Below are 19,122 nucleotides of genomic sequence, written 5' to 3'. Positions count from 1 at the left end.
ACAACTCACAATTTTTTTAGTTTCAGAAAGGAAGACTGTTGACTGCATCTTCTGATGTCCTAATGTATATTCCACTAATTCCAGCATCAAGCCCATTACTTATATTTAAGCTAAATGATATTTTTGAAAGAGATCTTGATTGAAATACTAAAGTGATAAAGAGTCCATCATGTTTCTGGATAAAAGTGTTGCTGACTAGTTTTTCCTCACTATTGGAAGGATAAGAAGGAAGTGTGCCTATTTTTTTACAGTTCTAACAAGTCACTGAGTACTGTGCCTTTCTCTGCTAGTATAAAGTTCCCTTCTGTTGTTAAAAACCTTTGTCTAAAAGAACCTTGGGTAGTGCCAGTTGCTCTTTGAAAAATTGAAATGGATCAAGTTTCTGAACTCTTTCACTGCAGGAAAAGTTTTTTAACACACTGAAACCTTGGGAGATTTTTCCTGAACACTTTCTGGTTTTTACAACCTCTCTGAAAGGCGTACTAAACCTCGGCTTGTTATTTCAAAACGATCTTTTGAATTAAGGATAGAACAACAACTTCATTCCTGCTTTTCTCAGCAAACCCCTGGCTGTACAGGCAAGAATCGGACTTAGCCCTCTGTGCCACATTACTGCACTTGGGTACTCGTGGACTGCGTTGCCTTCTGTGATCATAAGTTCTTTTTAGGAGCTCTGTTATGTGATCTGTACTCCTCTGTTCCACTAGTACGAGTTTGGTTTTAGCTATATTAAAATGCATGGTGCTCTGATGAATTAGTGAATTTTTGTATTTACTTTTTTTTGTAAAGAGGATATTGTGCAAGACAGTTAACTGCCTTACAAAAAACTGGATTTTCTTCGACCCATGAGTTAATTCATTTGTGCAACAAGAAGTGTTCAGAAGTGTTACCTACTAGATGTTAGAGAATATTACCTGCTAGACGTCGAAAATATTTGGATTCTGTACTAGCCTGAACCATCTGCAGTTGTCAACTTTCCATTTTGGCTGTAAACCTAAATTCAGACATCCCAAAGAATGAAGAATTATCAGTGGCCTTTCCAACAGATAATTTTTTGGAAGAAAATTTCTCTTCATCCTCTTTCAACAGTAACGTATTGTTTACTGAAGTTTATGTACAGAGCGTACAAACAGGAAAATCTCCTTCCTGAAAAATACTTCATGAGCAGTGCTGAAATAGAGACGACATGAAGTATAAAATCTGAAGTGACTTAAAAGGTTGCCATCTGGAAATGTGTCTTAAACAAAAAAAAACCAACCAAAAACAAACCCAAAAAGCAGAGGACAGGGAAGAAAAAGAAAAGTTAAGGCAGTGCTGTGAAAGGGCTGTTATTTTACAGTGACCTAGAGAACTGTTCTTCACTTTTTGTGTTGGTGAGGGGTTTGATCTTGAAACTAGATCTGTGGAGGGTAAGTCTAAAGCTCAGCAGCAGGTAGCAGCAAATGTCCAGAGGACAGCATTTTAATGTGTGAAGTGGAGAAAAATTTCTTCAACTGTCAGAGCATGTTGTGGTTGTTGATCTGGTCAGAATGAATCCTTAGGTGAGGGAAATGGCTGTCCAAAAAAGGATGGAGTCCACACTGATAAGGAGATCAATCTGTGATGAGATTTTGCCATGTGGGTATATTTATATGCTCCTGTCCCAGCAAAAGAACTTCTTCACTGTTAGAGTTGTTAGGCATTGGAACAGGCTCCCCAGGGAGGTGGTGGAGTCATCGTCCCTGGAGGTGTTCAAAAAACGTTTAGATGTGGCACTTCAAGACATGGTTTAGTGGACAGGGTGGCATCAGGTATACGGTTGGACTTGATGATCTTTGAGGTCTCTTCCAACCATAATGATTCTATGATTCTATGATTCTATGAAATAAAAGTTATTGTTAGCAGTGTGATTTTAAGTGTCAAACAGAATAGATGTTGCAGTTCCTTCTATCACAGCTCATTACTTTAGGGATTGTAATGCAGTGAAATGCTAGGAAAACTTGAAAGTTAACTTGTTGCATGTAGCTGTTTTGGCTTTATTAGTTACCTGCTGTTCTTCCATTTCTTTTCAGACAAAGAGAGTCTAATCACTGACAGTGGAAAACTTCATGCTCTTGATCTTCTGCTGACACGGCTGAAATCACAAGGACACAGAGTTCTCATCTACTCCCAGATGACACGGATGATTGACCTACTGGAGGTAGGAGAGCTATAGCCTACAGAAGACAAATTCTGAAGATGCAGATTTAGCAACAATGTTTTGGAGAAAATGCTATAATTTGGATGCAGCAAACCTGACGTTAAATTACTATACTGAAGAATAGCCAGTAAATGCATTAGTGTGAGAATATAACAGCTGCCATACAAAGTTAGAGCTAAGGTCCAGCCTAGTGTTATGCTTCCACAAGTGTACAACAGCAGGCGGCATGAGGAAAATGTACAAGAGTAGTGGTACCTCACAATTAGTCTCTCAGTGTCCAGCAGTTTGCAGCTCAAGGGCTTTCTGAGCCAGATATGCCTTCTGTATATTCAGTAATCCTAAATGGATTCTTCTTCCCTGAAATTGTTTAGTTGCATCTTGAGTCTCTGTTAAGTTTTTGTCATTTGCACTGCCCTGTGGCGAGGGATTGCATGGCTTAGTTATCCTCTTTTGCTGGTTTTGAGCTGCTTACTTCTATTTTCATTTGATGTCCGTGTGTCCTTTTATTGGAAGGAAGAGGGAGAACAGTGATTAATTTTTCATTGTTTATGTTGCTTGTAATTTCAGACTTTTACTGTTTCTCTCTATCATCTTGTTCCTGTGCAGAAGTTCGGTAGACATTAATAATAGGAAGTTTTCTGGTATATACAATAGGAAAGAAATTAGGAATTAAGTCATTCCTTGTTATTTAAATACGGTCAATCTACCTCAGAAAAAAAAAAATATTAAAAAATCAGTATTTGATTAGCAACCATGCCACCAAAGAGCTAGTCTGAAGAGACATTAGTAGGAGAACTATTAATTTAACTTCCTTTTGGTAATACTTACAATGCTCAGAAGAAATACTTTTATTTCTCTGGGCTTCTGTTGAAGACAGCAGAGTTTTGAGTTTTCTACTGGATCTGAGAAAAGGAATATCTTGTGTCACAATGCTTCTGTCCCTTATCAGTGAAGGCTTAGTAGTAATAACTTTTATGATTATTGATAATTCTGAGTGAGAAAACAGGAGACTTGATGTGTGTTATTTTCAAAGAGGCAATCCTGATAAAATTTTCTGTCTGTGGATACATAGTAGGTGGGATAATATTTGGATTTGGCAGTATAATTACAGTACTGCTAAAACATCAAGATCCTGTGATCCTTCAGCCATTAGTCCTAGGTGTACGTGGGGTCAGTCAGCAGTGTTTGATGTGAGATGCTGTCTTCTCCACAATAAAATGAAGAGAAAAAGTGAGAAGCCTGAATCAATAGCTGCATAAATCATGAGTCCTGTATGAGCAGGAGTGCATTTTAAGGTCATCAGTTAATAGTTCAATAACAAATCACAAGCTGAATTTTGTTTCTGCTGCTGTGAGGAAAAACAGAACTTGCATGGTTGCAATTCTGTATTTTGGCTCTCTGCCCAGCTTTGCTTTGTATGCCTCTCTTTTTGGCAAACATTGGACATGGTGCAGGTTTGTTGACACGCTGCATTACACCATGACGCTCATAAAGCTGAGTGTTTAATGCTTCTGGCTTTCCTGTTAGCATTCCATTTTAAAGGCTTTGGAGCACACCATTTTGCTATTCCACCTCCTAAATGCTCAATTTTACTTGTTGGGCTATATTACCCAAATAAGCCACCTACCAAGTTCTCTGTTTTTCTTTCTCCCTGCTTATGTAACAGAAACTGGAGTTAAGCAAGCTAAAAATCGAGTAAGGACTCAGTTTGTAAGAAATTCCTTGCAAAAGTCGTGTAGCAGTAGATCCTTATTTTTTCCCTGACTTGAGATATCAAAATACATCCCCTCTGCCTACTTGAATGTGAAAGAACATAAGATGTTCTATTTCTTTTAATAGTATTTTGAATGTGTCAATGTGATTGCTATGATGTGATACTAACCTAATCTAATGAGGGCAGAGAGCACATAATGCATTGTTTACAAAGTTATAAACCCATGTTTGTTTGATTTAGCTTCAGCTGAAGAACTGCTGCTTAATTCAACCATTATAAAATGGCAGATATAAATACAAAAAGGAAAATTATTTTCTTTCAACAGAAGGGGATAAAGTATAATTTCAGTACTGTTATTTCTTGCAGATGTGTATTTCATACTTTTTAAGACTGTCACGTTTGTTTTTCTCGATGTGATTGCTTTCTCCTGTATGGAAGAATAGTTGTCCATGATTTCAGTGGGAATCGCATTCATGTGATGAGGGGCCAAATTATATCCTGCATGAAGTAAAATGTCTTAGTTATATTCTACCAAAAATTTATTGATTGTGTTAAAACGTAAGAGTACTCAATTTGGACTATGGAATAACAGGAAGGGAAAACATTTTATAGTTTTTGAGAAAGTATCAGTGTTGAAGCCCAGAGGAGCACTGACTGTAGCAGCACTGCGTTCCTACTGCTCTAGTCATTGTGTGTTGTTCGTTTCCTATATAGGTACTCTGTTGCCAGGGCCACTTTCATTATTTTTCGTAGATGGATACTTTTGGTGGCTTGGTGACCCCTTACACTAAACAGGATTGGCAGGTAGATTTTTTCAAGCAGGTCTGGTATAAGGATCTCTATATGAGATTAAAGCCTCCGCATGAGACTTCCCCCACCCCAACGCACAACTTGTGAGAACTAGAAAAATGAGCAATCATCAGCTGCCTTCCACAATTACAGTAGAGACCAGACCAGATATATTACACTAAAATAATTTCTTTGCCATCAGAGTGCTCTCTCTTTTTTTCCCCTTCCCCACCCCACCCCCCTTTTTTTTTTTTTGGCTAAAAGCATGCCATTTCTGGGAGTGATCAAAGCACTAAACTGCTGACAAGTGTAGTATACGTTGCAATAGTTTCGGTGGGGTTTTTTTCTGAATTAAGAGTGCTTTTAAAATTTGGAAAACTAATGGATAAAAACAGTTCACAAAAAAGGATGTTTCATATGGATACTGTTAAACTACTGTGAAGTATCTTCCCTGATCAAAGGAAGGTGGATGCAGGCAGACCAGAACCTGTTAGACAATTAGCTAAAGGCTAATGTATGGAGCTAGTTTGTGAGGTGGGGGGAAACAGCCCATGATTGCCAGTATTACAGGTGTAGAATAGCTTATTCTTTTGTAATTTGTGCTTTAGTGGAAATGTCTAAGGTTTAGGATAAGGATAATAAATGCACCTGATGGAATGAAAGTTGTTGTTTTCTATTTGTGGTGAAGTTTGTTTAGAAGACACTAATAAAGAGATGGTTAATAGTGAGATGAGGGCAGACTAAATCAAGATATTGAAAGGTTGAGTCATCATAAAGGCAAATAAAGACAGTAACAAAAAAATGGAAGGAAAAGGCCCTTCTAATAATAGAAAAAGGATTGATCAAATCTGGAGCAAAGGTCACATAGTACCTAATTGACAGCTGTATCTCTTGGGTTTTAGTTGGTGATAGAAATCCATCATAGAAATGGAATAAATCAATAGTAGATTAGGGCTCAAGTGTCTGTGTGGTGAAGTAGCTGTTCTCTGCTTTAAATTTCTATTGTACTCCAGAAATCTGAATAGCCATGAGCCCTGTTTTATAGCAGTAGACCAAATGTGACTTTGACCATTTCCACATTTTTAATTTTTATTTACCTGTTTTTTCTCTTTCATCTGCCATACATGGAAGCTTCTTTCCACTACAGCAGTCTTTTTTCCAGGTTCCTTGTAGCATGGCAACTCTTTCATTTTTCTGCAGTAGTGAAGCAGAACAAAAAAGGAGTAGGAGCCCTGAAGGATAGGTGAAAAGGAGAACTGAGCATGGTACTGTCAGAAGGTTCATTAGGGTGGAAGCACTGCCATGTCTTCTCACAGCACATCAGTTCTGTATCTGCTGAACACTGCAGCTTGGAGCAAGATGAATCCAATAGTTCTTGCTGCTAAAGCACCATCTGTTCCTTTCTGTCTTCATTTGCAGTCACAGCATCTCAAAAAGACACATGCACCAGTAGGGTTAAATCTAACGAATGTAACCGGTAGGAGTTGCATCTCCTCAGCCAAGGATCACATTGTTAAAATACCAGAGGGTATCTTTCCAGAGAAACACTATGGATATCTGTATAACCTGAAGGGCTTTCTGTGTATTTCAGATTTTATTGATAGTTGCACAGATACCAAAAAGATGCTGAGTACCTTAGAGCATGAAAGATGTCTCTCATTCAAAAAAGCCTTTGCCTACAGCGTTGCTGGTTGATGCCATTTGATTTGTGTCAGAAGGAGTGGTTTCTGTTCTGCTGCTTGGCATGAGCTGTGGGCTGACACACCAATGTAATGTTCAAAGTGTTCTTGTGCACGGTGAGATTCACAGGTTTTTTACTAACGAGATAAAGCCTGGATAGACGGTACTGTACAGTACCAGGTTTTTAAAACCACTAGTCAGATGATTTAAAATCGACAGGGAGCAGACACAGTTGGTTTGTTAGGAAAGGTTTGCTTACACAGTGAAAGCTCAGGATTTAGTAAAAATTTAGACTATGAAAACAAACTTCCTATTTTAGTGATTTTATTTACCTATTTATTTATAGAAAAAGGCATGTACCGTAACATTGTCTGCAGTGCAGCAAATGCATCCCCAACTCTGAACTGATACCATCATTTATCTCTTGTATGAAATGTAAAATCTGACTTATGATTGAGTAAAATCAAGATTGAATGGTTTCAAGAACAACTATTTTTCTGGTGTGTGTTCTTTACAGGAATACATGGTTTATAGGAAACACACCTACATGAGATTGGATGGTTCTTCAAAGATTTCTGAACGAAGGGACATGGTAGCAGATTTTCAGAACAGGTAATATATTTTATAAGGTGTTTCTGCACTAAATTTTGTGTACTTGAGAGAGTTGGTATAAGATGTAATGGAAATAAATGAAATTTGCATTTAAATTATCTTTCCTGGTATCAAATGGACTTCATTTATCTGAAGCAGTTTCTAGGTGGTTTACTGACCAGGAGTCACTGATGTTGCTATTGAACCCAGTTCTATTTAGGAATTTGTCATCTGTGAAACAGTACTGGAAGCAATTTTAGTGTACCCAGCTATAGCGCTTCTTGCCATTCCAAATATGCTGTTGCTTATAAGGAAGCTCAGTAGAAAGGCATCAAATGTTTGGTGGTGGTTATATGCTCTGACAATTGACACCATGAAGATGAGATTGAAAATCTTGCATATGCTAGAGCCTTGAAAGTGACCAAGTTTTCTGCAAAATAAATGATGTAAGCATGTTTTATTAGGGAACCTTAAACTAATATACAAGTGATAAAGTGGGGATTTTATTAGATAGCAAGATATGCTAACCCTTTTCGTTCAGTAAACCAAAATGGATTCTTGCAATTTTTACGATCATATCAGGAAATAAGAGTATGTAATCATCTTATAATTAGTTAATATATTTTAGTATAACTTTGTCTTCATTACGGTGCATTATTTATAATGATTGAATTTATGATTATTAAGTTTTCTTCTAATCATGGGATATGGCTTGATACGATGTCACTTTGGTATGGTAGTTCACAGTAAGGTTATCCTTCCTGGATGTTGATGTGAGCTTGTAAGAACGTCACTTTTCTTTTTCAGAGGAGTTAGGTTCATAGATTGATGTTTATTGCGGGGTGAAAGCAACATTCTAGACTAGAGAATAGTCCTTGCGTTAATGGTCCCGAGGTATCATAGCTGAAGATAGGAGGGGAAGCCATATACAGCCTTTCAGCCCACTGGTTCATGAAGCTTGAAGACCTGAAGGACTGTGTTGCAATTATGAGTCTTCTAGTGAACTCCTCAGAGCAATAAAACTTGAAAAGAACATGTGCCAAATACTTGAAGTAAGTGGGAGGACCATGGAGTGCCCTTCTGCCTGTTTCCAGGTGTCAGAAACAGGTTCCTTGCAGGTTATGATGTCCTGCTGGAATCCTGACTCTTCTTCCTGTGTAAGGTCCTTTAATCAAAAGAAGTGAAGAAATTTATTTTTATTAATGAACAGAATTTGTTTTTATTAATGAATAGAAGAACTGAAGAAAAGTTTTTTGGAAATCTCTTTGAAATATGTCAGCCAGTCTAAACAAGAATTCCTATTAAAATGTTAGTTGAGTTCCTCTTATACATGATTTACTTATGAGAAATATTTCCAGGGAAAATAGCCTGACAGAGACTAAACTGTCCTGGAGGGTATCCTAACAGGGTGCTGAAGATACATAGCTATGGAATGATAATTTGTTGCTGTAGTCTGTGGCACTATCCACTTTCTTTGCTTCCGATATGGCATTTCCAGAAGCATTTCACAGCTGGATGTTCAGGTGACTGTCTATATGCGCATTCCACTATTGTTACGAGAGTGAAAAGATTTCCTGGCCAAGGATTACCTACATTGTGAACAGGCACTTGCTGACTCCTTTGGCTTTGTATCTGCAGGATAAAGTCTAGAGATTGACAGCTCAGCTTCATTTCCTCCCAGCTGTCCATAGCTTAGGGTGGATTTTTGTATTCTTAGAGTTTGAACTGCCAGAAACCTTCAATTTCTGATTTTAAAATCCTTGGTGCTTTTTTGGTGTGTGTTAATTCATAGTTTTCATAATTATTTCTGTTGTCTATTGGCGATTTCTTCGGTGGGGCAGGGGGAAATCTTACCTTCGACCAGAACGGGTTCTTTGAGAGTCTGGTTTTTATGATACAACCTTGCTAGGTACTTGTCAATGTCTTGAAGTTTGAGTCCTGAGACTAGTCAGTTCTACTTGACCTTCAAGGATATGGATTCCAAACCCCTTCGTTTTTTACATTTGTTGAGTTGTACTAGCATATGTGTAATAACCTGCAATATACCCACGCTTCCTCCAGGAAGGACAACAAAGACCCTTTAGATTTGATGAGTGGACTTCCAAGGACAGACTGCCTACACATAGTTAGTCAAGAAGAAAATGTTGGAAGAGTTTGTGGTGCTTTTTACTAGTTTCACATGCACTAGTGTATGAGCAGTGTGGTACCAAAAGGATGTGGCATTGCAGAGCGTCCTGTCTTAAGCAGAGCCTTGCTCTGTCACTGTTGAAATACAGTTTGTCAACATCTTCGGAGTCCTTACAAGTACTATCTACTTTGTTTGCATCAACCTGTTCACAGATCCATATGGTGTTAAACACTTTTAAATACTGCTGACCCCCCAGTGGCACTAGTGAGGTTCACAACCATAGCGAAATCCTGATTTCACTGTTACCACTTGAGGTTTCCTCAGTACTTGGTCATACTACATATAGACCTGTCTCCTTGTTTGTTCTGTTCAAAGCACCGAATTTAGAACAAAACTTGTATCCACACATTTCAACATTTATTTTTCTTTCTTTATCAATTGAGCATTGTTAAGGCAAGATTTTTTTAACATTGGTCAGTTCTGTGAAACAATAAATTGTTCTTTGTCCGTATGAAATCTTAATTTCCAGTGTGGGCAAGATAAATAAACCCTGCTTTGTTTTGATAGAGATTAATAAAGTGCTATTGCAAATTGAATGTTTGTGTGTTCCAACAGTCCTGATTTGTAGATTAACTTCTCTGACTCATTCATATGGTTCTTTGCTTGACCATGAATGAACAGCACAAAATGTTCTGAAGTGTTCAAGGAATAGAAATAGCCCTGATCACTTTATATGGGTCAAAAAATTTACTTCTGTGGTTATTTCTTGTTCATCATGTGCAAAATAAAGGGTTTTTAATCTCTTTCCTCTGCAGGAATGATATTTTTGTGTTCCTGTTAAGCACGAGAGCTGGAGGCTTGGGCATTAACCTTACAGCTGCAGATACGGTAGGTGAAGTTTGGTAAAGTAATACAGAATAAAAAATTGGCTTACTGGTGTTTCATTTTCAGTATAAATATTTCTTTGCTTTTCTTGCCTCATATGCTTCCAACCATCAATTTTCCCAAGCTGCTCAATTCCTGCCTCCCAGCCTCACAGTTTATGTAGGAAAATTGGTCTTCTTCTGTGAAAGTTGACACTCTTGGTCATGCTGATCAGTATTTTTTAGTACTGCCATTCACCTCATGCAATTGCAAACCTTGTTTACTTTGCTCATATTTACAATGTAGTATTATCTTGATGATAAAGTTGTAGAATATTGGACACTTGGTACACAGTTTTTGGTTGCGGTTGGAAATGCCTTCCTTCTCCTCACATACTTTAGTACCAGAGTCTAGAAAGGAGTTGGATGACTGAAGGGGTCTACAAATGCAAATGACATTTTGATACAGTGAACGCTATTTCACGTATGACTGTCAGCTCTTAATGTTCAGTTGCAAAGGAATCAGTGGAACAGGTATCGGTTACCCTGTATTCTGTGCACAGAAGAATGAAACAATGCCCCTAAAAGTTCAAAGTCATTTGTAGTTGAATATCAGCTACTCAGGAAGGATAAATTTCTCCTCCCCTACTCACCCAAGGTGTAAAGACATACTGATTTAGGGTGAATCGCAAGGATTTGCATTCTGGAGCAGCTGCCAGTAGTCACTAGGGAAGGAATACTGACCTACATGAACCAGTCATCTTTTCAATAACAGCTATTCTTGTGCTTCCAACCTAGTACCTTGTGTGCATGCAGATTTCACCCCAAGACACACAAAACCAAAGACCTCTGAGTCAAAATATATTACGTAATTCTTTTTTTTTTTTGTTAAAGTACTCCATCAAATCTTGCTGTCTCTTACAAGAAATCAGAAGAAAGCAAGTATCTGCAAGATTTTCAGGGTTGAAAAGTTCTCTCAATTAAAGTGGCTTCAACAGAAAAAATAGATGGATGCACAGGCATGTTCCTGCAGGCTCCTTGCCATGAGCATTTTTAGTTCTGTGTTTTTGTAACTTTCTGAATACTTTGCTATCTAAATTTTTGTAAATGTTTTTGTTTTGTATGCTTACTGTGCATAAAGTACTGTTGGAATGATAGGGCAGTAAGAATGTAATGTGGCATTTCAGTTTTTTATAATAAAAGCACTAGAAGTGTTAGACTAGACTACACTTTATCCGGGTTTGAAAGAAAAAAAAAATGGAGTATTACTTTTTGTGTGAAATTCTAATTTAATGGGCTTTTTCTTAAGGTAAGTAACATCAAAATGGGTTCATGATGTGGCTGGCCTATAATTAATTACATGACGGTCATTTAATGTAGTGACAAACTTAGGAATTTTGTGCCTCCAAAGCAGATTTGTTGAAGAAGATATTAAAGACATTCTGTAGAAGCTGAAACATTCACAGTGTCAATCAGTTTGAATTCATCTGAAATGCAATGGAAAAGACTTCATAGGACTGGGCAAAGCTGTGTTAATACAGCTGGCAGTGCAGCGGCAATTCTGTGGGGTGTATAGCAGAACTTTTGTTTTTATCAGTATGTTGGATTCTTGTTTGTTCAATCACCAGGTGCTCTAAATGTATGGTTTTATTTAATCCTTTCTGTTCTGGTGTTCTTTTGCAGGTAATTTTCTATGACAGTGATTGGAACCCAACAGTAGACCAGCAAGCTATGGACCGGGCACACAGGCTGGGTCAAACAAAACAGGTCACTGTGTACCGGTTGATATGTAAAGGCACCATTGAAGAGCGCATCTTACAACGGGCTAAGGAAAAGAGTGAGGTAGGAATAAAGAAATCATCTGGAACAAGAAACGGTATCAAAAAACACATATCAAAATGAGTAAAGAAAGAGAAACAGTAAAGAAAAAGTGTCTGCAGGAAGACAGAAGAGAAGCCAAAAGGGAATGTCTTTTTTCATATAAACAAGTCTGTGTCCCTAACGCAACAGCATTACAGCTGCATTATATGAACTAGGAAGAAGCTAATTATTTACAATGTGACTTCATGAAAACTGTTTCTTATGATGCAGTGAGACAACTCGGGCTTCTTTAAGACTAGAGCTTCTGTATTTGCTGTGTCAGGGCTACTAGTTCCTCTCATGTCATACTGTTATACCACAGCTGAATTTTTTTTTTCAAAAAGAAATTTGGAAGGTAATCAAGTGAAAATTGAGGTGTGAGGGTTGACAGAAGAGCTCAGTGTCCTGCAGCATCACGCAGTAAGTGTATTAAACTTTAAACCTCATGACACTTTATTGGCAAGAAAAAATGAAGCAGATCCACTTTCTTTGGTAGCAGCAGGTATACTATATACAACATTCAGGTATTTTTTGTACTTGGGGTTTCTTTTAGCTTTTGTCTTAATTAGATGCTGATCATGGTGCTGCAGTAACTGAAGCATCTCCAGCTGAATGTATTCATGTTTCCCTTGTTGAAACTTACCCGTTTTCTCTAGGATGCTGCACTACAGTCACATGATAGCAACCTGAAAATGAAATCTAGTCTTTTTGCAGGTGATCCAAATCATCAAAATTGGCTTATGCTAAAGCTTGTTCTCTTTTGCTAACTTTACAACTCTTCTTTGTTGGTGGTGTGTTTTTTTTTTTTCATATAGGTGCAGTAATAGAGATTGAGTGAATTGCATAAACTGAGATGCTGACTCAATATGGAGAGTTAATTTTCAGTCAAGGGGACTTAAAATGTTGTACCCTTTAAGAATGTGATCTGCATGATCCTCTGTGCAGATTGCTTGAAAAATTGGACTGGTAATTTATACCTGACAGGAGTACCGCTGTATTTTTTTCTTTTTGTTCAGCAGTATATTAATACCATTGTCATTTGTTGTTTATTACATGGTGCTTTAGAAGAAGTGTAGCTTTGCAAAAAAGATGGCAATTTTTTGCTTTCTAGCTTGGTTGCTTCTCATATTTTATACTTTTAATTATACTGTTAATAAATCTTCCTGAAATTTTGTCACTAACTTCGATATGATAGAGAAGTTGAGTCAATTCTGACTTACACAGATGCACTGGCATCTTTTTATGGCTGGCTTTCAGTGAAGGGTAGTGAGCTGAGGATTCATGACTGCTTCGAGTAATTTTTCCTTGTTTTATCTCTTGTTGTTTTTTTCCTTCTAGATCCAACGAATGGTGATTTCAGGTGGCAATTTCAAACCTGACACCTTGAAGCCAAAAGAGGTGGTCAGCCTTTTGCTGGATGATGAGGAACTAGAAAAGAAATGTATGTGAAATTCATGTTGCAACATTTTCCCTCATCTTCCACTTCATTAGCTTATGAAATCTGTGTTTTTATCTCTACAAACACATGTATTGCTGATAACAGCTTCTGTTTCCTGGCTCTTTTTGTATTGCCAACTCTTGTTAGTACAAGCTGGTTTCATATCACTGCTGGGCTGAAAGATGAAGTTGTGCAAGAGAGACATGACGATGTGATAAAGTTTTTATTGGCACTCGTTCAGGATCATTACGTTGTTCCTGAATGACAGAGCTTTGACAAGATTTATGTAGGTCACGACAAGAAAAGTATTAGTAAAAATGCTGTATTTCATCATACTTTTGAAGCTGTATTAGAGGTGTATGCTTTTATGTTGCTTGAATTTCACTCTAAGACTTTTTAGTAATTTGGAATTTTAATATATTAATATTTTCAATGTGTGTTAGTTTTAATACAGCTGACTTTTCTTCACAGTTGCTAGAACTAGAATTTCTTGTAAGATTCACAAAAGGATGCGGAATACCTTTCTAGTGGTGACAGCTTTGTATTTCTTTTCCGACAGTGCGTCAGCGTCAAGAAGAGAAGCGACAGCAAGAAGAAACAAATCGTGTGAAGGAACGTAAACGTAAAAGGGAAAAATATGCTGAAAAGGTACTTTGATGCAAAGAGGTTGCCTGTGTCAGTCATAGAGCCAGAAGAGCTTCAGGCTCACTATTACGTGGTGTGGAAGCATTGTCTATGCAAAAGCAGTCTAAGGAGTAAAGCCTTCTTCCCTTCACTATTGAACATCAATCTGTGGCACTTCCTTACACAGAAGAAGGATATTACAACATACGTAATGCATAGTTATCTGTATTTTAATCATTAGCAACTTGAAAAATAAGGAAGTACTGTGTACCCAAACAACACTGTTGATCACCAGTAGTCTACAGACAACAATTTGAGGACTCATGCTTGAAAAAACAAAATGATGAACTGATCGTTCTATGGCATATAAAATGGTGACTTAATCAAGATTTTGTTCTGCAAGGACAAAAAGGGAATGTAAATGAAGCACCAAAACCAGATAAAACCCATATAGCTATGTGGCTTCTGTGGAACAAGGGAAGATCAGTTTATTTAAAAGATCATTAAAACTAGTTTATGAAAATTCTGAATTTTTGAGACAGGGAGGCTTTGCGTTAATTAATTGGAATTTTGTGTAATGGTAAAGCAAGCTCACTCCAAAAGGTAATGGATGTCAAAGTAATTCTGTAAGAGTAATTCTCCATCAATCCAGCTATTTTAGGAAGAAAAAAAAAACAAACCCTACTTAAATCTAAAGAAGGAGCCTTTAAGGGATATGTTAATGTGCCCTTCTGAAACTTGTTTTAGGAAATTCTGGATGTGGCATTCCTTGAGTTATAATACTGCATTAGATGTTGAGATTTTGGATTGCTTATTATCTATCTTCCGTTTTACCGTCTTTTTCATTCCTGGTATTGTTTTATCTATTTCAGAAGAAGAAGGAAGATGAATTGGATGGGAAGAGAAAGAAAGAGGGCATGAACCTTGTGATCCCATTTGTTCCCTCAGCTGATAACTCCAACCTGTCTGCTGATGGTGATGACTCCTTCATTAGTGTAGACTCTGCCATGCCCAGCCCTTTCAGTGAGGTAAGACTCACTGCTGCTTTAAACTGTATACTATTTCAATTGTGGTCTTAACACGCTGTACGTTTCTTGTTTTCTGTTACTTTAGCTAGTATAGAACTTCAAGTACTTGGGGAAGTGAGGCATCTTAAAGGTGAACCACGGAAATGAAAATAATTTATTGAAAACATAACAGCTGCTAATAAGCTGCCTTACAGCTCCTCATGTTATTTGACATTCCATTATTCCCTGCTTCGTTCGTTCTCTACTTCCCTTTTCTTACATCAAGTTCATGCCCTGACTCTCCTCCCTTTCAGCCCCTGAAATTTTTCCATTCCTTCCTTCAGTCCCACTTACTTTCTTCCTACTTTCTTCTCTTTGTCATGCTCACATTTATAACCGTGTGCCTTCTCCCATACCAATACCTTCCATAGCAAGAACAGTCTCCTTCTGCTCCTGAACCAAACATTACCTCTCAAATAGCTCCTTGACATTCCATTTCTTTGTAAGTACTCCTCGCTAGTCTCATCTATGTTTCCTTCTCTGCTTCCTTCCTTGCTTCTGATTCTGAATTAGTGTGGGTTTTTTCTCTGGGATTTAAATTGTAAATTCTCAGTGGCACACATCTTATTTTCCTTCATCTTTTTGTAAAGAATTGCGAACTGGTTTTGGCAGCAAATATATTATGTTCTATACTGTGTTGATTAAGATCTTGTGTTGGGTTGTTCCCTTATTGACCAAGATTTTTATTAGCAGTAGTAGTTACATTAAGAATGGTATTCTCTCTTGCGGTTGAACATGCACAGTTGAACAGCAGTTTTCTTAAATGTCTGCTGAGCCCATTAGTCTCCTGCTTTTTAATTTCACATGTATTTTCATGAATTGAAATTAAGTAGCTCCTGGAGGTCCATACTGCTGCTCAGCATGTAAATAGAGGGTGTGGTGTGATTACGCAGATTATGTATCATGCTGCTAGTCTCACATAGAGAAAATGAGAGAGAACAGAAGGAAATACCAATCAATTACTTGTGATTGTATGTCTTTTAAAGATCATCTTATTTTTGTACCCTTCCCCGTCCTAATCTGAGAAGCTAACAGTTTTGTTCTCTGTCACATTTAGATATCCATCAGCAGTGAATTACATATGGGCTCTATCCCTCCTGATGAGAGTAGTAGTGATATGCTTGTGATTGTGGATGATCCAGCTTCTTCAGCACCTCAGTCAAGGGCCACAAACTCTCCTGCTTCCATTACTGGCTCAGTTTCAGATGCCGTGAATGGTCAGTACTCTTGCCTTGACTTACTACTAAAGTTTGTTACACCTTGACTTTGTATGGTTAGGGGATACATTTTCTGCATTTTAACCAGAATATATGCGTGGTTGGCAAGATTTCGGGGAAAAAAATTCCTTTTCATTGAGAAATTACTTCTGATTTGATAGGAAATCTGTTTATAGTCTGTCATTCACCACACATTCCTCTTTTCTGTGTTAGTTGCTCTTTTTGTTTTTTGTTCCTGTGGGCTCTCCTTCCATTATGTGCATATTACCAAATTACAGACAACCACAGAATTATTAATCTCTAATCTGTTCCTTTGGTTTGCTGTTGGGCTGATAATCGGTTCTCTATTTCCAATGGGTGATTGGAGCAGCTGTAATTTTAAATAATGATGAATGTTTTTAACTACCATAGTTTTCTACACTGAAATAAGTAGAGCCATAGTTCTTGATGAGAGTTTTTAGAGACAGCAAATGGAAGAAACTTCATATCTACCTTCAAGTAAGAAAATGCTTCATCCTGAAGCAGAACCCAGAATCCTCCACCTATTTGTGGATTGGATTCATAATAATAATGACAAGTGGTTGGAGTTAATAAGACATGGTTAATAAAGACTGAAGTTTTGTGTACGTAATTTCTTTTCATGGGATCACTGCTTGCTAACAGTGTCACTATTAATGTAAATGAAAAGTATCAGCTAATAGGAACAGTATTAATGTAAATGGTGGGTAGTTATGATGCTGTATTCATTTGAGTCACCTGAACTACTATAGCAGTGATTGTTTTAACATTCTTTTCTTGTTAAGGTGTTTCAATGCAAGATACACCTCTTGCTGGGAGAGGCCAGTCAGGTCGAAGCCGAGGTCGTCCCAAAGGTTCGGGCAGTGGATCAAAAGGCGGCACTGGGAAAAGCAGAAGTCGGAAATCAATAGCAGGAAGTGCAGCTGCAATGGCAGTTTTTGCCAGCCTCTGCAGCGGCATATGCAGCGTACGGGTACAATGTCTCTAAAGGTATGTGGGGAACGGGGGGCAGCAGACTACCCAGAGCAGAACCAACCACATCAGTTTGGGTGATTGTTGTTTACAGCCTGTCAAAAAATAGATAAAAAGGGTTGTATTGTTGGTATTGCTTGTCCATTAATTTCTGAGATCCAGTGTGATATGGTAGTGGTGTGAGAGGATAGCCAGTTTCACCGCAGGTGACCTTGAGAGGCTAGTCCTGCAGAAGTTTTGTCTGCCCTTTGAATTATCTCATACCAAATATTTTTCCTCTTGTTTCTTATTTTGATGTCCAGACAAATTGGATAGTGTTGTTTACCCCATGGGTATGGCTGTGGCTTTCCTGCATTGCTGTCATGTTGAAGTTACAGCATTAAGTTGCAAAACCTTCTAAAGTGAAAGTGATGGAGCTTCAGCTTTACACCAGCTGAAGGTATCTCAGGGTATAATTGCAACATGTTTTGTATCTTAAGGAGATCCCTCTTCATTAAACTCTCGTAAATCATGAATACAGGGTGGTCTTAGGACTGATTGTTAGTATATTGTTTGTTGTTGAAGAGCCACAAGTGGAATAATATACTTACATGGAATTTGATTCTCTTTTCTATTGCTAGGCATGTCTGCAAGTAGCCCTCTACAACCAGCAATTATTCGGCCTTCTGGACTTGTAGATTTTGGACCTTCAAACGCCTCTTCTGCCTTGAGCTCCCCTTTGAGCAAAGGAAACAGTGTTTGTGGGACCCCCAAAAGCTTAAACCTGACCAGCAGTCTCATATCAGAAACTCCAATTCGGAAGCAAAGCAAAGGTGCCCACACCTCAGGTGGTCGGTAGTCATTTTGAACCTCCAAAGCTTGTCTGAACTGCGTTGGCTTTCAGAGTAGACCACCCTGCCAGTTGAAGGCATGCAAACAAATGCCTTGTTGCTGTCCGTCACGTGTGTGAAAAGAAAATCAAAGCACAATGGGAGTGGGTGGTTTATGTGAGCACTTTGATTATGTGTATTCCAAAAAACTATCTTTGCAGACACTGCGAGAAGGAAGGAGGGGAGTCTGGGGTAACTGGGAGAGTGTCAGCTTGTGTTTTATTGACGCATCTGACAAAGATTCCCAAGAAAGCATCCAGCTACTCCATGCAATATCCTGCAGCTGTGTGTGCTTGAAGTCACACCAATATACTTTCTCTCTTGTAGCTTGAGGTGGAACCTAGCATTAGTTTTATCCTGTGAAATCAGTATCTGAACCCCAGGAGTATCCTGTAGAGTCCCAAGACATTTCCGTACTGGCAGCTGGTCAGTGTACGTGCGGGGGTGATTAGGGGCTAAGCTGAAGATAATGTGTGATCAGAAAAAATCTTGAATTCTTCTAGCGTGGGCCTCTGGGTTCTTTAAAGATTTGAAATGCAAAGGAAGGTGTCTTAGGTGGTTTCCAGGGAATGGACTCTTTTCAGCATCATTTGTTGGGACGAGGTTCAGAGCCGCGGAATAGAGAGCGCTCTGGCAGGCCTAGTGAGAGCAGCAGCACTGCCTCTGCTTCACACAGTGGGTGAAACCGTAAGCTAGTGGTTTGGTTTGCATTTCAGAGTTCTCATCAGCACAAACACTCGCTGTGTTCAGAATGATTTCTCTCACTTTTGAGGTGTGCAGAACTCCTAAAAGCTTAGAAACAAAATAAGGCTCTGTACAAATCTCAAGAGGAGGGAAGGCTGAAGTGCTGAGGAAGAGTTTGCTGCTGCTCCTCTCACTGTGCCGTAGCAGAACTTGGTTCTGCAGCTTACAATGCTGCGAGGGGAGCAACGAAAAACAGTCCTGAGAGAGAGCGAGTGAGCTGTGCCATTCCCCCTTCCAGCCAAATCCTGGGAAAAAAATTGTCTCGTATCCCAGCCATCCATTGACTGTTCTTCCAGTGTGATTTCCCTTCGTCTTTGTGACCATCACACATACCAACTTGGTTGAGTTCACTGCGGTGTGCGGGTACTA

The 19,122-nt window shown here is 38.4% G+C and overlaps 1 protein-coding gene across 1 annotated transcript in view; it reads left to right on the top strand.

Annotated features, from left to right (window-relative positions):
• Positions 1 to 19,121, top strand: part of INO80 (INO80 complex subunit) — a 58,729-nt gene extending 39,608 nt beyond the window's left edge. The window contains 11 exon segments of the mRNA XM_009702474.1: positions 2,052 to 2,179; positions 6,880 to 6,974; positions 9,897 to 9,969; positions 11,628 to 11,786; positions 13,143 to 13,245; positions 13,802 to 13,890; positions 14,739 to 14,894; positions 15,991 to 16,150; positions 16,954 to 17,101; positions 17,103 to 17,158; positions 17,761 to 19,121. Coding sequence (XP_009700776.1) covers positions 2,052 to 2,179; positions 6,880 to 6,974; positions 9,897 to 9,969; positions 11,628 to 11,786; positions 13,143 to 13,245; positions 13,802 to 13,890; positions 14,739 to 14,894; positions 15,991 to 16,150; positions 16,954 to 17,101; positions 17,103 to 17,158; positions 17,761 to 17,978 — 1,385 coding nt within the window. The 3' untranslated portion in view covers positions 17,979 to 19,121.
• The last annotated feature ends 1 nt before the right edge of the window (position 19,122 follows it).

The sequence above is a fragment of the Cariama cristata genome, unplaced genomic scaffold (assembly GCF_000690535.1).
Source record: "Cariama cristata isolate BGI_N322 unplaced genomic scaffold, ASM69053v1 scaffold14126, whole genome shotgun sequence".
In the NCBI taxonomy this organism is placed as follows: domain Eukaryota; kingdom Metazoa; phylum Chordata; class Aves; order Cariamiformes; family Cariamidae; genus Cariama; species Cariama cristata.
The sequence above is the reverse complement of the archived record's forward strand: the minus strand, read 5'-3'. Positions and strand labels throughout refer to the sequence as shown.